At 38.7% G+C, this 18786-nt stretch overlaps 1 protein-coding gene across 23 annotated transcripts in view; it reads right to left on the reverse strand.

Moving 5' to 3' along the window:
• PBRM1 (polybromo 1) overlaps positions 1 to 18786 on the reverse strand; it is a 101733-nt gene that overhangs the window by 67482 nt on the left and 15465 nt on the right. For all 23 annotated transcript variants that reach the window (XM_067754692.1, XM_067754702.1, XM_067754691.1 and 20 more), the window contains 6 exons: positions 16619 to 16735; positions 13168 to 13236; positions 12057 to 12155; positions 8184 to 8269; positions 4814 to 4909; positions 4107 to 4198 (listed from right to left, as the gene is read on the reverse strand). In XM_067754692.1, the coding sequence (XP_067610793.1) occupies positions 4107 to 4198; positions 4814 to 4909; positions 8184 to 8269; positions 12057 to 12155; positions 13168 to 13236; positions 16619 to 16735 (559 nt within the window). The remainder of the gene's footprint in view (positions 1 to 4106; positions 4199 to 4813; positions 4910 to 8183; positions 8270 to 12056; positions 12156 to 13167; positions 13237 to 16618; positions 16736 to 18786) is intronic.

Genomic DNA, 18786 nt, shown 5'->3' on the forward strand with positions numbered 1-18786 from the left:
ATACTGCTAGATACAGTGTGTTTATATTTTGTTTAGTTTTGGTTTTATATCAGATTCAAAGAATGAATTGGGAGGGGCTTCCCTGGTGGCGCAGTGGTTGAGAGTCCGCCTGCCGATGCAGGGGACACGGGTTCGTGCCCCGGTCTGGGAAGATCCCACATGCCGTGGAGTGGCTGGGCCTGTGAGCCATGGCCGCTGAGCCTGCGCGTCCAGAGCCTGTGCTCTGCAACGGGAGAGGCCACAACAGTGAGAGGCCTGCGTACCGCAAAAAAAAAAAAAAAAAAAAAAAAGAATGAATTGGGGAGCTCTTTTTTATTCACTGCTGGAGTTTATGTATAATTCTGTTCCTTGAATGTCTGGCCTGGTGTTTTCTATGCAGGAATATTTGTAAGTAGTAATTTAATTTCTTTAATGGTGATATAACTAATCAGCCTTTTTATTCTTGAATCAGTTTTTAGGCATTTATCATTTTCTAGGAATTTATCCATTCATCTAAATTTTCAAATTTGTTTGCATTATGCTGTTCTTACATTCTTTTTTTATTCTCTGTATGCTCCCCCTTTCCCCTAATATTTTTTGTTTGTGCCTTCTGTTTCTTGATAATCTCACTACAGATTTACCTATTTTATTAACTGCTGTAACAGAAAAACTTGGACTTTATTGGTCTTTTCCATTATAGATTTCCTTTCTAATGAATTAACTTCTGCTCTTTATCTTCTTTTTTCTAACATCTCTGCTCTTCTTATTATTTACTTATGTTGGATACTTATTAGTTCACTGACTTTCAGCTGCTTTTCTTTCTAAACAGAAGCAGTCAGACCTGTAAATTTCCTTCTGAAGTATCACTGTAACTGCACCTCCACTGTTTTGATACGCATTATTTTCATTGTTATTGTTCAGTTTCAAGTAATTAAACTTCTATTATAATTACTCCTTTTAAAAATTGTATCTTTGGGACTTCCCTGGTGGTCCAGTCGGTAAGACTCTGTGCTTCCAATGCAGGGGCCCGGGTTCGACCCCTGGTCAGGGAACTAGCATGCATGCAGGCCACAACTAAGAGCCTGCATCCCACAATTAAGAGCCTGCATGCTGTAGCGAAAATCCGTGTGCTGCAACTAAGACCCAGAGCAGCCAAAATAAATAAATACCTATTAAAAAAAATTAATATCTTTTCATTATTAGTTGCTATCATAGCTGCATTGTGCTCAGAAACATGGTCTCTATAATACCCGATCTTTCAAATTTGTTGAAATTTGTTTCATGGCTAAGTACATGGTCAATTTTTGTAATATTCCATGTGAACCAGGGAAGAACATGTATTCTCTAAGTGTAGAATACTTGTCTGTTATAACCATCTTGTTGTGGTAGGCTGAACGATAGGTCCCCACATGCAACCATGTCCTAATCCACAGAACCTGTGAATATTACCTTATATGGCAAAAGAAACTTTGCAGATATGATTGAGAGGAATTTTGAGTGTGGGAGATTATCCTGGATTAATCTCTGGGCACTAAACATAATCACAAGGGTCTTTACGAAAGGCAGGCAAGAAGGCCAAAGGAGGAAGGAGACGGGGTGACAGATGCAGACTGGAGTGCTGCGTCCTGAATGGAGAGGAAAGGGCCGTGGAATACAGGTAGCTCTAGAAACTGGAAAAGGCAAGGAAGTGTATTATCCCCTAAAGCCTCCAGAAGGAACACTAGCCTGCCAACAACCTGATTTTAGACTTCTGACATCCAGAACTGAAGAGAATAAATTTGTGTGGTCTTAAGCCAGTTAAGTTTGTGGTAATTTGTTTTGTTTTAGCAGCAATAGGGAACAAATACACTTGTGAGGAAGTGTATTCATGTCTTCTGTCTTCACTGTTTTGGCTGTTTATCTAGCAATTGAGAGAAGCAGGCTCCCACTCTAAGGGCAATGTTTTCACTTTCTCCAAGAAGTTCCATCTGTTTGTTTCATGTATTTTGAGCCCTTTTATAATTTATCTTCCTCATACAATAAACCTTTTATCATTATGAGGTGAATCCATTTTATCTTTGGAAATACATTGTTTGAAAGTCCATTTTAAGAGAAATCAACATAACTACCCTTTGGTTATTATTTGCCAGGTATATCTTTTTCCATCCTTTGACATTCAACTTTCCAGTACACAGTTTTATATTGAAGATGTATCTCTTGTAACTAGCATATAATCTGATTTTTTAAATATACAATCTGGAACTGTCTTAATTGGAAAATTTAGGCCACTAACACTGATTTCTGATATAATTTTTGGAGTTGTTTCTATTTATCCCACTTTTTCTATGTTTCCTTTTGCCTTCTTGCCTTATTTTGTGTTGGTGGGAGAAGACTGTAAGCTTTATCTGTTTTTTCTTTTTCTATTGCTCACTTCGTTCCTCTTCTTATAGTGACTGTGGATGGGTGCTCTTCTCCACCTCCTTCTCCACCCGCTTAGGGACATGCAGTGTGGTTTGCCTCTAAAACAAATCACCTCAAGAAGCCAGGCCACACTTTGAATTCTTTTGCCTTCTTTCCATCAGCTCTTTCTTGTTGCTCCAAGATCATGAGTTATCCTTTCTTTGCTATTTTCACTGTACCTCCCCCTAAGTTGTTTCCAGGAGCAGGAAGTAGAAAACCAAATATATTAAAACCTCAACTAAATTAAGGATAAACAGGTTCTGAATAACAGCCTGAAGAATCTACTACATACAAAGTTGGTTGGCATCTACTTTGTTTTCTAATACCTGAGGTTACTAAATTAAGAATCCTCTTGTGACAAAGGTACTATTTATTAGGAAAAAAAGAACAATAAATGCTTTTTAAGAATTTTGTAAGTGGTATAGTCTTCCTTCTATTTGTTATACTACTATAAGGTTAATGAAGTAACCAAATGTTAGAAGGAAACCTAAACATAACATATGTGTCACTTTTACAGTTAGCACAAAACAAAGATAATGAAGAGATAAATTTTCTTTCAATTTTTGATAAGGCCCAATTTAAGTTAAAAAAAATTTAATTCTGTAGATGAGTGTCAAAAAATTAAATTCGTACTCCAGCAGTCTAGAGTAATTATGAAATTCTATAGACTGGGGACTTCCCTGGTGGCACAGTGGTTAAGAATCCGCCTGCCAATGCAGGGGACACAAGTTCGAGCCCTGGTCCAGGAAGATCTCACATGCCGTGGAGCAACTAAGCCTGTGCGCCACAACTACTGAGGCTACACTCTACAGCCTACGAGCCACAACTACTGAGCCCCCACACGCCTAGAGCCCGTGCTCCACAAGAGAAGCCACCGCAATGAGAAGTCCGAGCACCGCAATGAAGAGTAGCCCCCACTCGCCACAACTAGAGAAAGCCCACACGCAGCAACAAAGACCCAACGCAGCCAAAAATAAATAAATATTTTTAAAAAAGGAAATTCCATAGACTTAGTAGAAAATAAGACATAGCTAGAAAAATCTCTCGTGTCACACCTGATTATAAAATCAAAACAGTAATTTCATAAAATGAATTGTGTATCTACATATAAAAAGTATTTACAGTAAAATAAAAAAATATTATATCACGCTTAGGAGAAAGACAATGAAATCAAATATACCTCTACAGCTGTTATTTTTTACAAACTGTGTACTTCTACACGGATTCCTAGTGCCCAATGCCCTTTGTTTCACTTGTTTAAATGAGAATTCTGCTCTGATCATAATTTACAGCTATCTTTAAATCATAAGCCCTAGGTGAGAAAAAATTATAGTCTACTGAAAATATAAGCCTGGAAATCTAAGATGATGTGAATGTCTCCCTGGGATTTCCTGATGGTGTCACTAGCACTCACTATCATCATAGGTTTGAAACCAGAATCTGCTAAGGCTATCAAACTAATTGATTTTGCACAAATATTTATTTACTTTGATACATGCTTTAACACGAAATAAAGCAGTAATAAGCTCTCGATAAGTTTGCCAACCAAGAGTTCAATTAAAATGTAACAAAACAGGTATGTACTCCAAAAACAGACAAACTCCCGGCCAGACCAAAATAACTATAATTTTCCTTAACCAGAAGGATCCACTGAGACGCCACTTAACTAGTCACAACTTAATGCCTACCAGCTAAAGCAGCATCCTCTTCACTTTCTGAGCCATACTGAAGTGCCATGGTAATTGCTGATAAACGACCCCCTTGGACTGCTCGTTTATTACTACAAAGAAAAACAAGCAATTAGAAGGCAGGGAAAGATGTTATAATAATTTGGCTACTTTATAGGAAGTAGGGACTGTTAACAAGGCATTCACATCAAAGAAAGAGCTTCTATTCAACTGCCTCCTCAATTTACTTTGTACTTTTTATATTCCCCACAATCAATCTTAACCAAGATGACTAATTTTTTTCTCTTAGAAAAGAGGGAGTGGTGGTAGAAAGCCTAAAGCAGGCTACTTGCAATTTGTTTTTTACTTAAATGCAGCACTACTCCTTTTTTAATGAAAAATAAAGATTCATTCATAATTGCTGGTTAAATATGCTCAGATTTTACAATGAAAACAAATTCTATTATGAACACAAAATCTTTCAGCATTTTACCTCACGATTTACTGGTAATATTAAACTCTACCTGACAAACAACTTCTGCTTAAGTCTTTTCTCAGAGGTGAGGTCAGGCCTACTATACCTTTTAAGTAAGATATCTGACAACAAATTCTCATAATAACCCAACTACACCCAAAAATATTACTTCAAGATAGTCATCAAGAAAATGCTAGCATGCTTATCCTCATAAACATGGGTCAGCTCTCAGACTAAACACACTCTCTCTCACCGGTAGTACTTGTTAGTGGGATTTCTCTCTTCACCAAGGCTGCCTTTACTGTGCGAAGGACCTGTCAGCCTGGCTGCAGCCAAATTTGATGGAGTCCTATCCAGAGACAAGGTTAAAAAAAACTCAGAAAACTGACAGCTGAAATCAGAATGCTGAATAACAAAAAGGAAACAACCATTTTCTTTTTCTTTTCTTAAAAAGAAACACTCCGGGACTTCCCTGGTGGTCCAGTGGTTAATACTTCACGCTTCCACTGCAGGGACCCCGGGTTCCATCCCTGGTCAGGGAACTAAGATCCCACATGCCACACGGCGTGGCAGAAAAAACAAACAAAACAACACAAATATTTCTGAGTCTCTACTGTGCAGGAGGCTTTGCTCCAAAATCTGGGACTCTGTGGAAAAGCATAAACCAGGGCTGATCCCAGACAGCTTATGGTCACCACAGTGACCATAGGATTTAGTAACACAGCAAATGTCTGGGTCAGAAGAAAGCTTCAAAAGTAGCCAATCAATCTTTCCATTTCAGGTAGGAGGAAATGGAATCCCAGAAGTAAAAGACTTGCTCAAAGTCACAGTCCTAGCACAAGGTAAGCTAGGGTGAGACTTCAGATCTCCTGATACCTGGCTAAATATTCTTACTGCAAATATAAATATATACTACTATACATCATATACAAATGTAATATTACAGGCATACATTGTTTTATCTCGCTTTGCTTTATTAAACTTCGCAGATACTGCATTTTTTACAAATTAAAGGTTTGTGGCAACTCTGAATCAAGCAAGTCTTTCGGCACCATTTTTACAACAGCATTTGCTCACTTCGCATCTCTGTGTCACATTTTGGTAATTCTTGCAATATCTCAAACCTTTCCATTATTATTATATTTGTTGTGGTGATCTGTGATCAGTGATCTCTGTTGTTATTATTGTAATTATTTGGGGGTACCATGAACCACACCCATATGAGACAGCAAACTTAATAAACGTTGTGTGTGTTCTGACTGCTCCACCGACCAGCTATTCCCTCGTCTTTCTCCCTCTCCTCAGGCCTCCCTATTTCCTGGGACACAACAATGCTGAAATTAGGCCAATTAATAACCCTACACTGGCCTCTAAGCATTCAAGGGAAAGGAAGAGTTGCATGTTTCTCAGTTTCAATCAAAAGCTACAAATGATTAAGCTCAGTGAGGAAGGCATGCTGAAAGTTGAGACAGGCTGGAAACTAGGCCTCTTGCACCAGTTAGCCAAGTTACGAAAGCAAAGGAAAAGTTCTTGAAGGAAATTAAAAGTGCTACTCCAGTGAACACAGGAATGATAACACAGTAAAACAGCCTTATTGCTGATACGAAGAAACTGTTAGATAGAAGGTCAAACCACCTACAACATTCCCTTAAGCCAATGCCTAATCCAGAGCAAGGCCCTAACTCTCTTCAGAGAGGTGAGGAAGCTGCAGAATCAAAGTCTGAAGCTAGCAGAGTTTGGTTCATGAGGTTTAAGGAAAGAAGTCATCTCTATAAAAGTGCAAGGTGAAGCAGCAAGTACTGAATATAGAAGCTGCAGCAAGTTATCCAGAAGATTTAGCTAAGATTATTAATAAAAGTAGCTATAACTAAACAACAGATTTTCAGTGTAGACGAAACATACTTATCATGGAAGATGCCATCCAAGGCTTTCACACCTAGAGAGGAGAAGTCAATGTCTGGTTTCAAAGTTTCAAAGGACAGGCTGACTCTCTTGTTAGGGCTAATGTAGCTGATGACTTTAAGCTGAAGCCAGTGCTCATTTACTATTCTGAAAAATCCTAGGGCCCTTAAGAATTATGCTAAATCTACTCTGCCTGTGCTCAACAAATGGAGCAACAAAGCCTGGATGACAGCACATCTGTTTACAACATGGTTTACTGAATATTTTAAGCCTGCTGTTGAGACCTACTGCTCAGAAAGAAAGATCTGGAAAATAGTACTGCTCACTGAAAATGTACCCGGTCACCCAAGAGCTCTAATGGAGATGCACGAGATTTGTGTTGTTTTCATGTCTGCTGACACAACATCCATTCTGTAGCTCGGGGACCAAGAAGTAATTTCAACTTTCAAGTCTTATTATTTAAGAAATACATTTCGTAAGGCTACAGCTGCCACAGACGGTGATTCCTCTGATGGATCTGGGCAAATTCAATTGAAAACTTTCTGGAAAGGATTCATTTATTCCAGATGCCATTAAGTACATCTGTGATTCATGGAAAGAACATGAACATTAACAGAAGTTTAGAAAAAGTGGGTTCCAACCCTCATGGGTGACTTTGAGGGGTTTAAGACTTTAAACTACAGATGGGGTGGAAACCGCAAGAGAACTAGAATTAGAAATAGAGCCTGAAGATGTGACTGAACTGCTACAATCTCATGATAAAACTTCAACAGTTGAGGACATTGCTTCATATGGATGAGTAGAGAAAGTAGTTTCTTTAGACGGAATCTACTCCTGGTGAAGATGCTATGAAGATTGTTGAAACAACAACAAAGGATTTAGAATATTACATAAACTTAGCTGATAAAGCAGCGTCAGGATTTGAGAGGACTGACTCCAATTCTGAAAGAAGTTCTGTGGGTAAAATGCCATCAAACAGCATCGCATGCTACAGAGAAATCATTAGTGAAAAGAAGAGAGAACTGATGGGGCAAACGACACTGCTGTCTTGTTTTAGGAAACCGCCACAGCCACCCCAGCCTTCAGCAACCACCACCCTGACCAGCCAGCAGCATTAACAGAGGCAACACCCTCCACCAGCACAAAGACTACAACTTGCTGAAGGCTCAGACGATGGTTAGCATTTTTAAGCAATAAAGTGTTTTTAAATTAAGGCATATACACTGGTTTTTTAGACCTAATGCTACTGCACATTTAACTACAGTATACTGTGCATATAACTTTTTTTTTTTGCATATAACTTTTATATGCACTGGGAAACCAAAAAATTGTGTGACTCACTTTAGTGTGATATTCATTTTAATTGCAATAGTCTGGAAATGAACCTGCAGTATCTCCAAGGTATGCCTGTACATATATTTATATAGTACACGTTATATCTTTAATATACATTACACACAATGTGATATATAATATGTATGTATTTGTATAAGGCAATAGAAGTATATAGCAGTGTTAAGTCTTAAAAATTGTTTCTTTTTAAATAAAGCCCTTCAGCTGCAATGAAGGGACTGGGTAAGAGTTAACACTACTCTCTTCAGAATCACATTATCAACTGTAAATGTAATCTTGAAATGCAACATGCATCTTACTTTCCACTATACTGAGAAAATTTGGCAAATAATAAAGGTACAAGGATTTTAGACATTTTTTTAACCTACCTCATCCGAAGGCTTGACTTAGTCATTTCATGATGTTCAATTTCTGCCTTTTTCATGTAAAATATTTTCTTAATAGAATTTGCATCCTGTTAAGATAAAATTACTTGGCTTAGAAAAAGTATAGAGAAAACGGGCAGTTTAAAATGCCCGCAATCATGTACTGGACACTTTCTACGGCACTCCTTCCATCTGGAGTAGACTTCCATTCAATATCCAGAAAGCTGCATCCTCTAACCTTTCCACAAGCCTCCAAAACATCTCCATAATTAAATACAAGTTGAAAAGCCACCTAGCTCTTTCACAATTATTCAGGTAAGAGACAAAGACCTAATGCTGAACAGGGAAAAGCAGGGGTGAAAATACAATGAACTCTACCTGTGTACACTAACCTTAAAACTGAAACAAAGGTCCACTTCTAAGATTAAAGATTAGGCATGTAAATTTAGGATGAATATACTTGCTTACATTAACAGCATATATCAAATCCAAGTTTCCCTTCACTCCAAAATTTAGTTTAGGAAAATTAATCAGACCAAGAAGTAAAATTCTTAACTGCATCAACAAACAATTAGTACTACACTATTAAAATGTCCTATCAAGGATTAAGAATACGAGGATTTCATTCCTGATTTCCACTCAAAGTTTCTTAAAAAGATACAAGATAAAAGTTAAAATTAACTACCAAAAGAAACTGAATCAGCATTCTGTAAATCTAAATGATTTTACTCCCAAAAGATTTTCTGACCATCCTTTGCTAAGTTCCCAATGATATATTATTAATTCTAGAAATTTCTACAAGCAACTGTCATTACAGTTCATTATGTAGAAGGACTACAAAACTTCCAGGAGAGAACTGCAAAGCAATGAAATAGTCATTTTACTTTGTGTACTATACTACATAGATTGATTTTTATATCAGTGGGGTTTAAATGCAGGGACTACATCAATATTTAACTACAAAGTGGATCAAAAATAAACCTTGTCTGGCACAGAGAAAGACATACAGATGAATGGATTAGAACCAAGAATCCAGAAATAAACCCACACATCTAGAGTCAACTGATTTTCAACAGGGTTGCCAAGACAATTCAATGGGGAAAGAATAGTCTTTTCAACATAAGGCACTGGGACAAATGAATACTCCATGGCAAAGGAATGTGGACTCCTAACTCACGCCTACCTCATGTATATAAAAATTAATTCAAAATGGCTCAAAGATCTAAATGTAAGAGCTAAACTATAAAATTCTTAGAAGAAAACGTAGGTGTAAATCTTTGCAGCCTTGGATTAGGTAATGGTTTCTTAGATAAGACACTAAAAGCACAAGCAACCTAAGAAAATAACAGACAAACTGGACTGAACCAAAATTAAATACTTTATTAAAATTAAAGATTTTTTTTTTTTTTGCAGCACCACTCAGCATGAGGGATCTTAAGTTTCCCGACCAGGGATGAAACCCGTGCCCCCTGCAGTGGAAGCACAGTGTCCTAACCACTGGACTGCCAGGGAATTCCCAAAATTAAAAACTTTTGTGCAGCAAAGGATACTATCGCGAAAATGAAAAGACAATCCATAGAATGGGAGAAAATACTTGTAAATCATATGTCTGGTCTAATGTCCAGACTATGCAAAGGACTCTAACAACTCAAGTTTTTATTAAAAGACAGATAACCCAATTAAAAAATGGGCTGAAGATCTGAACAGACTTTTTTTTTTTAAAGAAGACATATGAATGGCCAATATGCACATGAAAAGATACTCAACATCACTAATCATTAGAAAATGCTAATCAGGGAGTTCCCTGGTGGCCTAGTGGTTAGGATTCCGGGCTTTTACTGCCATGGCCTGAGTTCATTCCCTGGTGGGGGAACTGAGGTCATGCAAGCTGCATGGCACAGCCAAAAAAAAAAAATGCTAATCAAAACCATAATGAGGGGGCTTCCCTGGTGGCGCAGTGGTTGAGAGTCCGCCTGCTGATGCAGGGGACACGGGTTCGTGCCCCGGTCCGGGAGGATCCTACACGCTGCGGAGTGGCTGGGCCCGTGAGCCATGGCCGCTGAGCCTGCGCATCCGGAGCCTGTGCTCCGCAATGGGAGAGGCCACAACAGTGAGAGGCCTGCATACCACAAAACAACAACAACAACAAAAAAACCCATAATGAGATAGTACTTCATACCCACTAGAATGGCTATAATAAAACCAAAAATAGAAACAAGCATTGGTGAGGATGTAGAGAAATTACACTTGCACATTGCTAGTGGGAATGTTGGTGCAGTGGCTTGAAAAACAATTTGGTGGCGACTTCCCTGGTGGCGCAGTGGTTAAGGATCCGCCTGCCAATGCAGGGGACACGGGTTTGAGCCCTGGTCTGGGAAGATCCCACATGCCGCGGAGCAACTAGGCCCGTGCGCCACAACTACTGAGCCTGTGCTCTAGACCCCGTGAGCCACAATTACTGAGCCCACGCACCCTAGAGCCCACGTGCCGCAACTACTGAGCCTGCATGCCTCAACTACTGAAGCCCACGTGCCTAGAGCCCATGCTCCACAACAAGAGAAGCCCACACACTGCAATGAAGAGTAGCCCCCACTTGCCACAACTGGAGAAAGCCTGAGTGCAGCAACGAAGACCCAATGCAGCCAAAACAAAACAAAACAAACAAAAAAACCAAAAACACAACAATTTGGTGGTTCCTCAAAAAAATTAAAAATATAGTTACCATGTGGCCCAGCAATTCCATTCCTAGGTATGTATTCAAGAAAAATAAAAATATATGTCTGCATAAAAACTTATACACTGGGCTTCCCTGGTGGCACACTGGTGGAGAATCCACCTGCTAATGCAGGGGACACGGGTTCAAGCCCTGGTCCAGGAAGATCCCACATGCCGCGGAGCAACTAAGCCCATGCGCCACAACCACTGAGCCTGTGCTCTAGAGCCCGCGAGCCACAACTACTGGAGCCTGCAAGCCACAACTACTGAAGCCCGCGTGCGTAGAGCCCGTGCTCTGCAACAAGAGAAGCCACCACAATGAGAAGCCCGCGCACCACAATGAAGAGTAGCCCCTGCTCACCACAATTAGAGAAAGCCCATGCGCAGCAACAAAGACCCAACACAGCCAAAAATAAATAAATAAATAAATTTATTAAAAAAAAAAACAAACTTATACATGAATGCTCATAGCAGCATTATTTATAATAGCCCCAAAGTGGAAGCAACCCAATGCCTAGCAACTGATGAACGGGTAAATGAAACATGATATATACATTTAATTGAATACTATTTGGGAATAAAAAGAAATACATGCTACAAAATGAATACCTTGAAAACATGATGCTAAGTGAAAGAAACCAGTCACAAAGGACCACAAATTGAATAATTCCATTTATATGAAATGTTGAGAATAGGCAAATTCACAGAGACAGAAAGTAGACTGGTGGTTGCCTAAGGTTAGGGAGGTTGGGAGGAAATGGAGAGTGACTGCTAATTCATTGTAGTGATGGCTACACAACTTGGTGAATATACTAAAAGCCATTAAATTATACACTTTGGGTAAAATGTATAGTATGTGAATTTTGTCTCAATAAAGTTGTTATATAAAAATATTGGTCTCAGGCTTCCCTGGTGGCACAGTGGTTGAGAGTCCACCTGCCAATGCAGGGGAAACGGGTTTGTGCCCCAGTCCGGGAAGATCCCACATGCCGCGGAGCGGCTGGGCCCGTGAGCCATGGCCACTGAGCCTGCGTGTCCAGAGCCTGTGCTCCGCAACGGGAGAGGCCACAACAGTGAGAGGCCCGCGTACCACAAAAAAAAACAAGAACAAAAATATTGGTCTCTACTCTTATCAATGAAAGCAACAACAACAAAACTGACCTTGAATACTTGAGAACCAGGCTCATTATAAGTTTTGGCATTTTTTGCTAGGAGATCTATATCTTTGGCCATTGCATGAACACTCTTGTAGCTTCCATTCTATAGTAAACAACAAAATATAGCAGTTCCTCTTAAGCAACATGAACTTTAAAAAAAAAAAACTCTACGTAATTTTAAACTGTCACCATATTCTAAGACTTCATTGGAAAGTACACATGTGAACAATATATAAAGTCATCTTCTCTTTTATAAACTATTACTATGGTCCACTTACAAAACAGTTTTTGAGATAGGTAACAAAACCAGAGCTACACTATTCTCATAAAAACAACTTATACTTTTTAAGAAATCAAAAAAGGTAAAAGTTGTTTTATTTAGCAAACATATAGTGTTTACTGTGCCAACCACTGTTCTAAATGCTTCATGAATACTAATTCATTAAAGAGTATAGACTTTGGAGCCAGACTGTCTGGATTCAAATCCTAACTTTTCTCATTAGTTGATGACTCAGGCAAGTGACTTACCATCTCTGTGCTTCAGTTTTCTTATCTTTAAAATGGGAATAATAACAGTATCTACCTCATAGAGGTGTTATAAGAATTAATTAGCTAACACATAGGAATTCTATCTAGGTGAGTGTTACTTGCTGCTATCACTGCTGGAGACACAGGGAGGGGGGCACTCAAAGAGAACAAAGTCTCTATTTTCACTAACCTTACACTCTTAATGTCTGTTGTAGGTAACTTTTACTCTGAGATATACTAAAACTATTTGAAAGCAAATAAAAATAAACAACAAAGCTTTTGTTCCCAATGTACCTTTCACAATCAGAAATGGCGATGACCAATGCACTTTAATTTTTGTCCTAAGGTCAAGATTTACTATGCCAATGAAAATTTTCCTTTCCTTCCTACAGAAAAAAATGCAAAAGGGACGCGGTGTTTACTCCTCCAACGCTATACTCAGTAACATCTCTAATTTATTTACATTATATTGCTAGTAACTCCTTACAGAGATACCTGCTTCTCTGTTTTTCTAAAAGGCCCTAAAAAATGACCACAGGCCAATCTGCCCTAAATGATGTTATTTTTACATATGGTCACCTTCATACCTGTATCCTCTGGGCAATGGTCTTGAGGTCTATAGGCTCCTTAATTATTGCATAATAGTCTGGATATTGCTGGAAGACAAAACCCAAGCATGCTTAATAAGTAAAAGTATCCAGCTAATGAGAAAACAAGGAAGTATACTGACTATCTGTTAATCAATTGAGCAGCTTTGTGAGATTAAGGCTAAAGACACAGTTATACAGCATATTGTTTGTTATATTTGAAGCAGAAAGCATTTGATTTTTACAAGCTTCATGAGATACCCAACAGCATGTTGTAGGACTTTACAGGTAGTATTGGGTAATTATCATTATATAACTAATACACCACAACTTAATGTTTTTAACTTTTCTAAATTCACAGATCACACAATTTTAAATTTAAGATCCCAAGATATCTATGCCAGGAAATGAAGCAAATGAACGTTTTTGAAGGGCTTATTATAAACTCTTTTAATTTAGCAATCTAAATAGCACAATTATATCCTATTTCATATAAAATACTAAGGATCTACAAGAAGTCAGGTTGCAAGATTTGTTAGCTTCAGGTCTACCTTAATGCTTCTCCTTATCTCAGTCAAAATAAAACACATTTTCAATGAAAATACATTAAAGAATCAAAGCAAAATTATAAACAATTTCTGATTTCTTATCAAATATTAGCTCAACAAAAGAAAAAGAGTTAAACATGTTAGAAGAATATACTCGAAGGGTTTCACAAAGCCTGGAGTTCATTCACTGCCCTGAGTCTTTCCTACAGGTTTTATTCCTTGGAGAAAATAATTGAAGTCAACCAAAAATCAAAAGTTGGTCTCTTCAGTGGGGGACAAGTATCGAGGAAAGTCAGACTGTGCTCTCCAGGCTCTTCCTACCTGTTCAAATCCTTGGAGCCCAAAAAAACAAAAACAACAACAACGAGAGACCACAGCGTTCACTCAATTACTGGGCTAAAGGGATGATCTCATTTCATCTGATCCCTCAGCTTACCCCTCTCTATTTTCTTAACCCTACTCCTTTTCTTCCTTAGATCAAACCCCTTGCCTGCCCCTTCTCTTCAACAATTCTACTTCTGAGAAACAATTCAGAAGACAAATTATGGCAGAGACGCCCAGGCTAGGGTACAGCATAAACCAAGTTGTTGGCCCAGGTATTCCCAATCTACCTCTCCCACTTAGCCAGTCTCACTCAGGAAAGATTTATAAAGGAAAGGAAAGGAAAGGAAAGACCTTCCAGGTCTCAGTCCTTGTTGTCTTTCAAACTGTCACACCCCAAGGGACCAATGGGAATCTGCTTTCCCATATCAATTCCTGCTGCATGGTGTCCCTGAAAACCCTCCCAGAATGGGGGAACTGGGTAGTAATGTTTTAGTCACCCAACTCACCCTTGATGGCTTGATCACTACTGACTGTATCATGCAGAGTAAGAATAAATCCTGAGTAAAGACTGTACTCTTTTCTTATTTCTTTATTGTGGTAAAAAATACATAAAATTTACCATTTAAACTTTTTAAGTATACAGTTCAGTGGCTTTAAATACATTCACATTATTGTACAACCATCACCATCATCCATCTCCAGAACTTTTCACCTTCCCAAACTGAAACTCCATACCCATTAAACAACAGCTATCCACCTTCCCCTCCTGTCATCCCCTGGAAACCACAATTTTACTTTTTCTCTCTATGAATTTGGCTACTCTAAGTACCTCCTTGAAACAGGAATCATACAATATTTGTTCTTTTGTGACAGGCTTATTTCACTTAGCATAATGTGTTCAGGGTTCATTCTTACTGCAGCATGGGTCAGAATTTCATTCTTCTTAAAGGCTGAATAATACTCCATTGTCTGTATATACATTTTATTTATTCATTCACATGTAGAGGAACACCTGGGTTGCTTCCATGTTTCAGCTATTGTGAATAATACTGCTATGAACATGGTTGTACAAATACCTCTTTGAGACCTTGCTTACACTCTTTTGGTATATATCCAAAGTAGAACTGCTGTATCATATGATAATTCTATGTTTCATTTTTGAAGAACTGTCTTACTGGTTTTTTCTTTCCTTGAAATTTTAAATGTATAACCAATATAATCATTATATTTTTCTAATCAGATCCATGCTTAGGACAGCAGTGGTCAGATATGCTTTATTTCTAATGTTGTAATTGTCCTACAACTAGTCACATTGTAAATAACTAGTCTTGTTGATGACTGATGGGTAAAGTTGCATGCTACCCAGCAGTCAACAAGCACTTCTAGCAAACCTCTGACATGCTGGGTTCCAATTACGTGGCAGGGACACAAACGAAAATATGTCAGTCCTTGTCCTTAAGAGTTAGATAAAAAAAAGAGAATGGTCACAATGGAGTTAAGCATTACAGTAGAGTACTTCTAAAAGTATATCTTTATCTAGAAATATAAGAACGCAGAGGCCACAGAAATTTTTGTAGTTCCAAAGGCTAAAGTGGAACTTTAGCTATGCTAATTGCTTCTTGGATGTGAAGCCACAAGGGGTTCTAACACTTTTAAAGGGTTTCATTGGTCTAGAAACCCTCTTCCTCTTTGGGGTAGAAGAGTACTTATTAGGTCTCTCTCTCTTCTTTATCACCAGACGATCAAAGAGAACTAAGAGAGGAAGAACTCATTTATCTTCCTCTCATTCTGTCTCCTGAGTAGAGAATGTGGCTTCTCTTTTATAAATAAAAGGTTTAGTTTAGCTGCTTATTTTATCTTTTTCTCCCCCCTCCCCTATTTGATCATTTAAGAATTACTAATCTTAGAAACAACCCAAATGTCCACCAACAAATGAATGGATAAACAAAAAGTAGTAATATGTGGTATATACATACAATGGATTAGTCTTAAAGAGGAAGGAAATCCTGATACATACTACAACGTGGATAAACTACACTAAGTGAAATAAGCCAGACACAAAAGAACAAATACTGTATGATTCCTCTTAAATGAGGTACTTAGAGTAGTCAAATTCATAGAAGCAGAACTGTGGTTTCCAGGGACTGGCAGGAGGGAAAAGTGGAGAGTTATTGTTTAATGGGTAGGAAAATGAAAAAGTTCTGGAGATGGATGGTAGTGATAATTGCACAACAATATGAATGTACTTAATGTCACTGAACTGTACACTTAAAATGGTTAAAAGGTAAATCTTATGTTATTGTATATTTTACGATCACAGAAACAAAAAACAAAATGAATTACCAATCAAAAAAACAAAAACACAATTTAAAAAAAAATCCACAACCTTTTGCTGAAGTAAAATGACAGAACATATCCTATGTGCTTACTGCTGAGGCCATGAGGAGGATCTGTTGGCTATCTCCAATGCCTTGCATTAGCCTTACCTTATTTACTAAGAACTAACAGAATTTCTGAAGTACTTAAAAAACAAAAACAAAAAACACTTTAATCCACCTGTCTTCAACTGCATCACTTACCACTTTAGAAGGCAGTTTCTGAAAAAGTTCGCTAATGAGACGTCCTGATGGATTTGTGGCTACAACTATGGCTTCAAGAAGCTGCTCCAGGATCTCCTTCAAGTAACTTGGAGAAGACTGGGGAGAGGCGGTTGTAAGGAATGAGAGAGGGAAGAAATATGTACCTTGGTGAGAGAAATCCAAAAATAAATGCTGATATTAAACAGCTTCTAAAATTTTACAGCTAATTCAAAAGAGCAACTTCTAAACAATACTTATTTTAAGTACAATTTTCAAGAATACCACAGAAATTCTCTGATGCTGGTCATGAGGGGTTACACTCCCAGGACAGCATATTTGAAACTAATGAGGCCACTCATATTATTTCAGTAACTAAATCCTTTGAATCAGGTCCTTTTACTGAACTCTATTCACAGCAAACACTGCAACAGTGAAGTTAAAGTGCCATATGTGTGAAATGATGGAAATGCATACCTTTCAAGGGTCTGAGTAACTGAGATGGAGAAAACGTGCCCCATGATACCTGCCCATTTCTGTATCTGCTGTTCACGTCTACTGAAATCTTGGTATTCTGGTGGAACAACTAAATACTTCTGGAACTACATACTTTTAACTATGGGGTGCTCTGCCAGATCTAACAACCGAATTCAAGTTATATCAAAATTGAATGGAGATTAAGCCAATTGATGCAATCACTTCTGCTCTCCACACTGGCTGGCTTACTCCTACCTTAGTCACTGTTTCAATATGGGAAAAGATATGTCCCAAAGAGTAGGTGGACAGGGAGGGTCTAAGTCTGAAGCCAGTTTCTAGAGCAGCAGTCCCCAAGCTTTTTGGCCCCAGGGACTGGTTTCGTGGAAGAAAATTTTTCCACGGATGGGGAGGGTGGGTGGTCAGGTGGTAATGCGAGCAATGCAGAGGATGGTTCAGGTGGTAACGAGAGCAATGGGGAGCGGCAGATGGAAGCGTCGCTCGCTCGCCTGCCGCTCACCTCCTGTTGTGCAGCCTGGTTCCTAACAGGCCATGGACCCCTGTTCTACAGTCAGAAATGGGATGTCTCAGTCAAGGTTTATATTAAATAGTATTTTAAGTCCAAACCATGTTTTGGGCATATAAAGTAAAGATTAATGGTTAATTCTGGTTTAAATCATAAAAGCACTAGTATTTTTGTCCTAATCCAACAGAAGTCTTATTTAGTAAAGTCTCAATTTTAAAGTCCAACATTAAGCCCAGAGAGAGGGTACTGACATCTCTTGAGCCTACCAGCACAACACCTGGCAAACAGACACGCAATAAATATTTAACATATAAGATATGTGATTAGCTGAGACTCACCAACCACCTAAGCTTAGAGAAGAACCAAGATAACACTGATGAAAGCAGACAAAAATATTCGTGTTTAAGTCATTTACTTACTAGTTAAAACATGACACTACAGAGTAAGCTTCAAAGAGGTGAGTTATGTCCTGCAGCCAAGATTCCTCTTCTCCCAACCCAACCAGCTACTTTGGAAAAATGTTGCAGATGACAAAGGGAGCAGGGAGTATGAATGCATTCACATAACTTATTCTTTGGGTGTCTTACTATTTAGTTGCAGAAGAGAGATGCAATTCCTTTTACTGTTCTTTTTCCTCTTTTTAAACATGTGTGTTCATTCAGCAAGTATTTTTCAGTACCTACATGTCGGGCAGAGTCTAGATGCCAGAATAGGTAAACAAGGTGATATCTTTTGTGGAGCTATCATTTTACTTGAGGAAGACAGAAAGTAAACACATAAACTAATTCTAAATACGTTATTTCACATATAGTGATAAAAACTATAGATCACAGAACAGAGTGATGTGATGATGGGAAAGGAGGAGCACAGAGCAAACAATTTGACAGAGTGGTTAGGAAAGTCTTCTCTCAGTTTTTTTTTTTTTTTTTTTGTGGTACGGGGGCCTCTCACTGTTGTGGCCTCTCCCGTTGCGGAGCACAGGCTCCGGACACGCAGGCTCAGCGGCCATGGCTCACGGGCCCAGCCGCTCCGCGGCACGTGGGATCCTCCCGGACCAGGGCACGAACCCACGTCCCCTGCATCGGCAGGTGGACTCTCAACCACTGCGCCACCAGGGAAGCCCCTTCTCCCAGTTTACATTATTTTAAGTGATGTTAGAATAATGCAGAAG

This window comes from Pseudorca crassidens, chromosome 10 (assembly GCF_039906515.1).
Source record: "Pseudorca crassidens isolate mPseCra1 chromosome 10, mPseCra1.hap1, whole genome shotgun sequence".
Classification (NCBI taxonomy): domain Eukaryota; kingdom Metazoa; phylum Chordata; class Mammalia; order Artiodactyla; family Delphinidae; genus Pseudorca; species Pseudorca crassidens.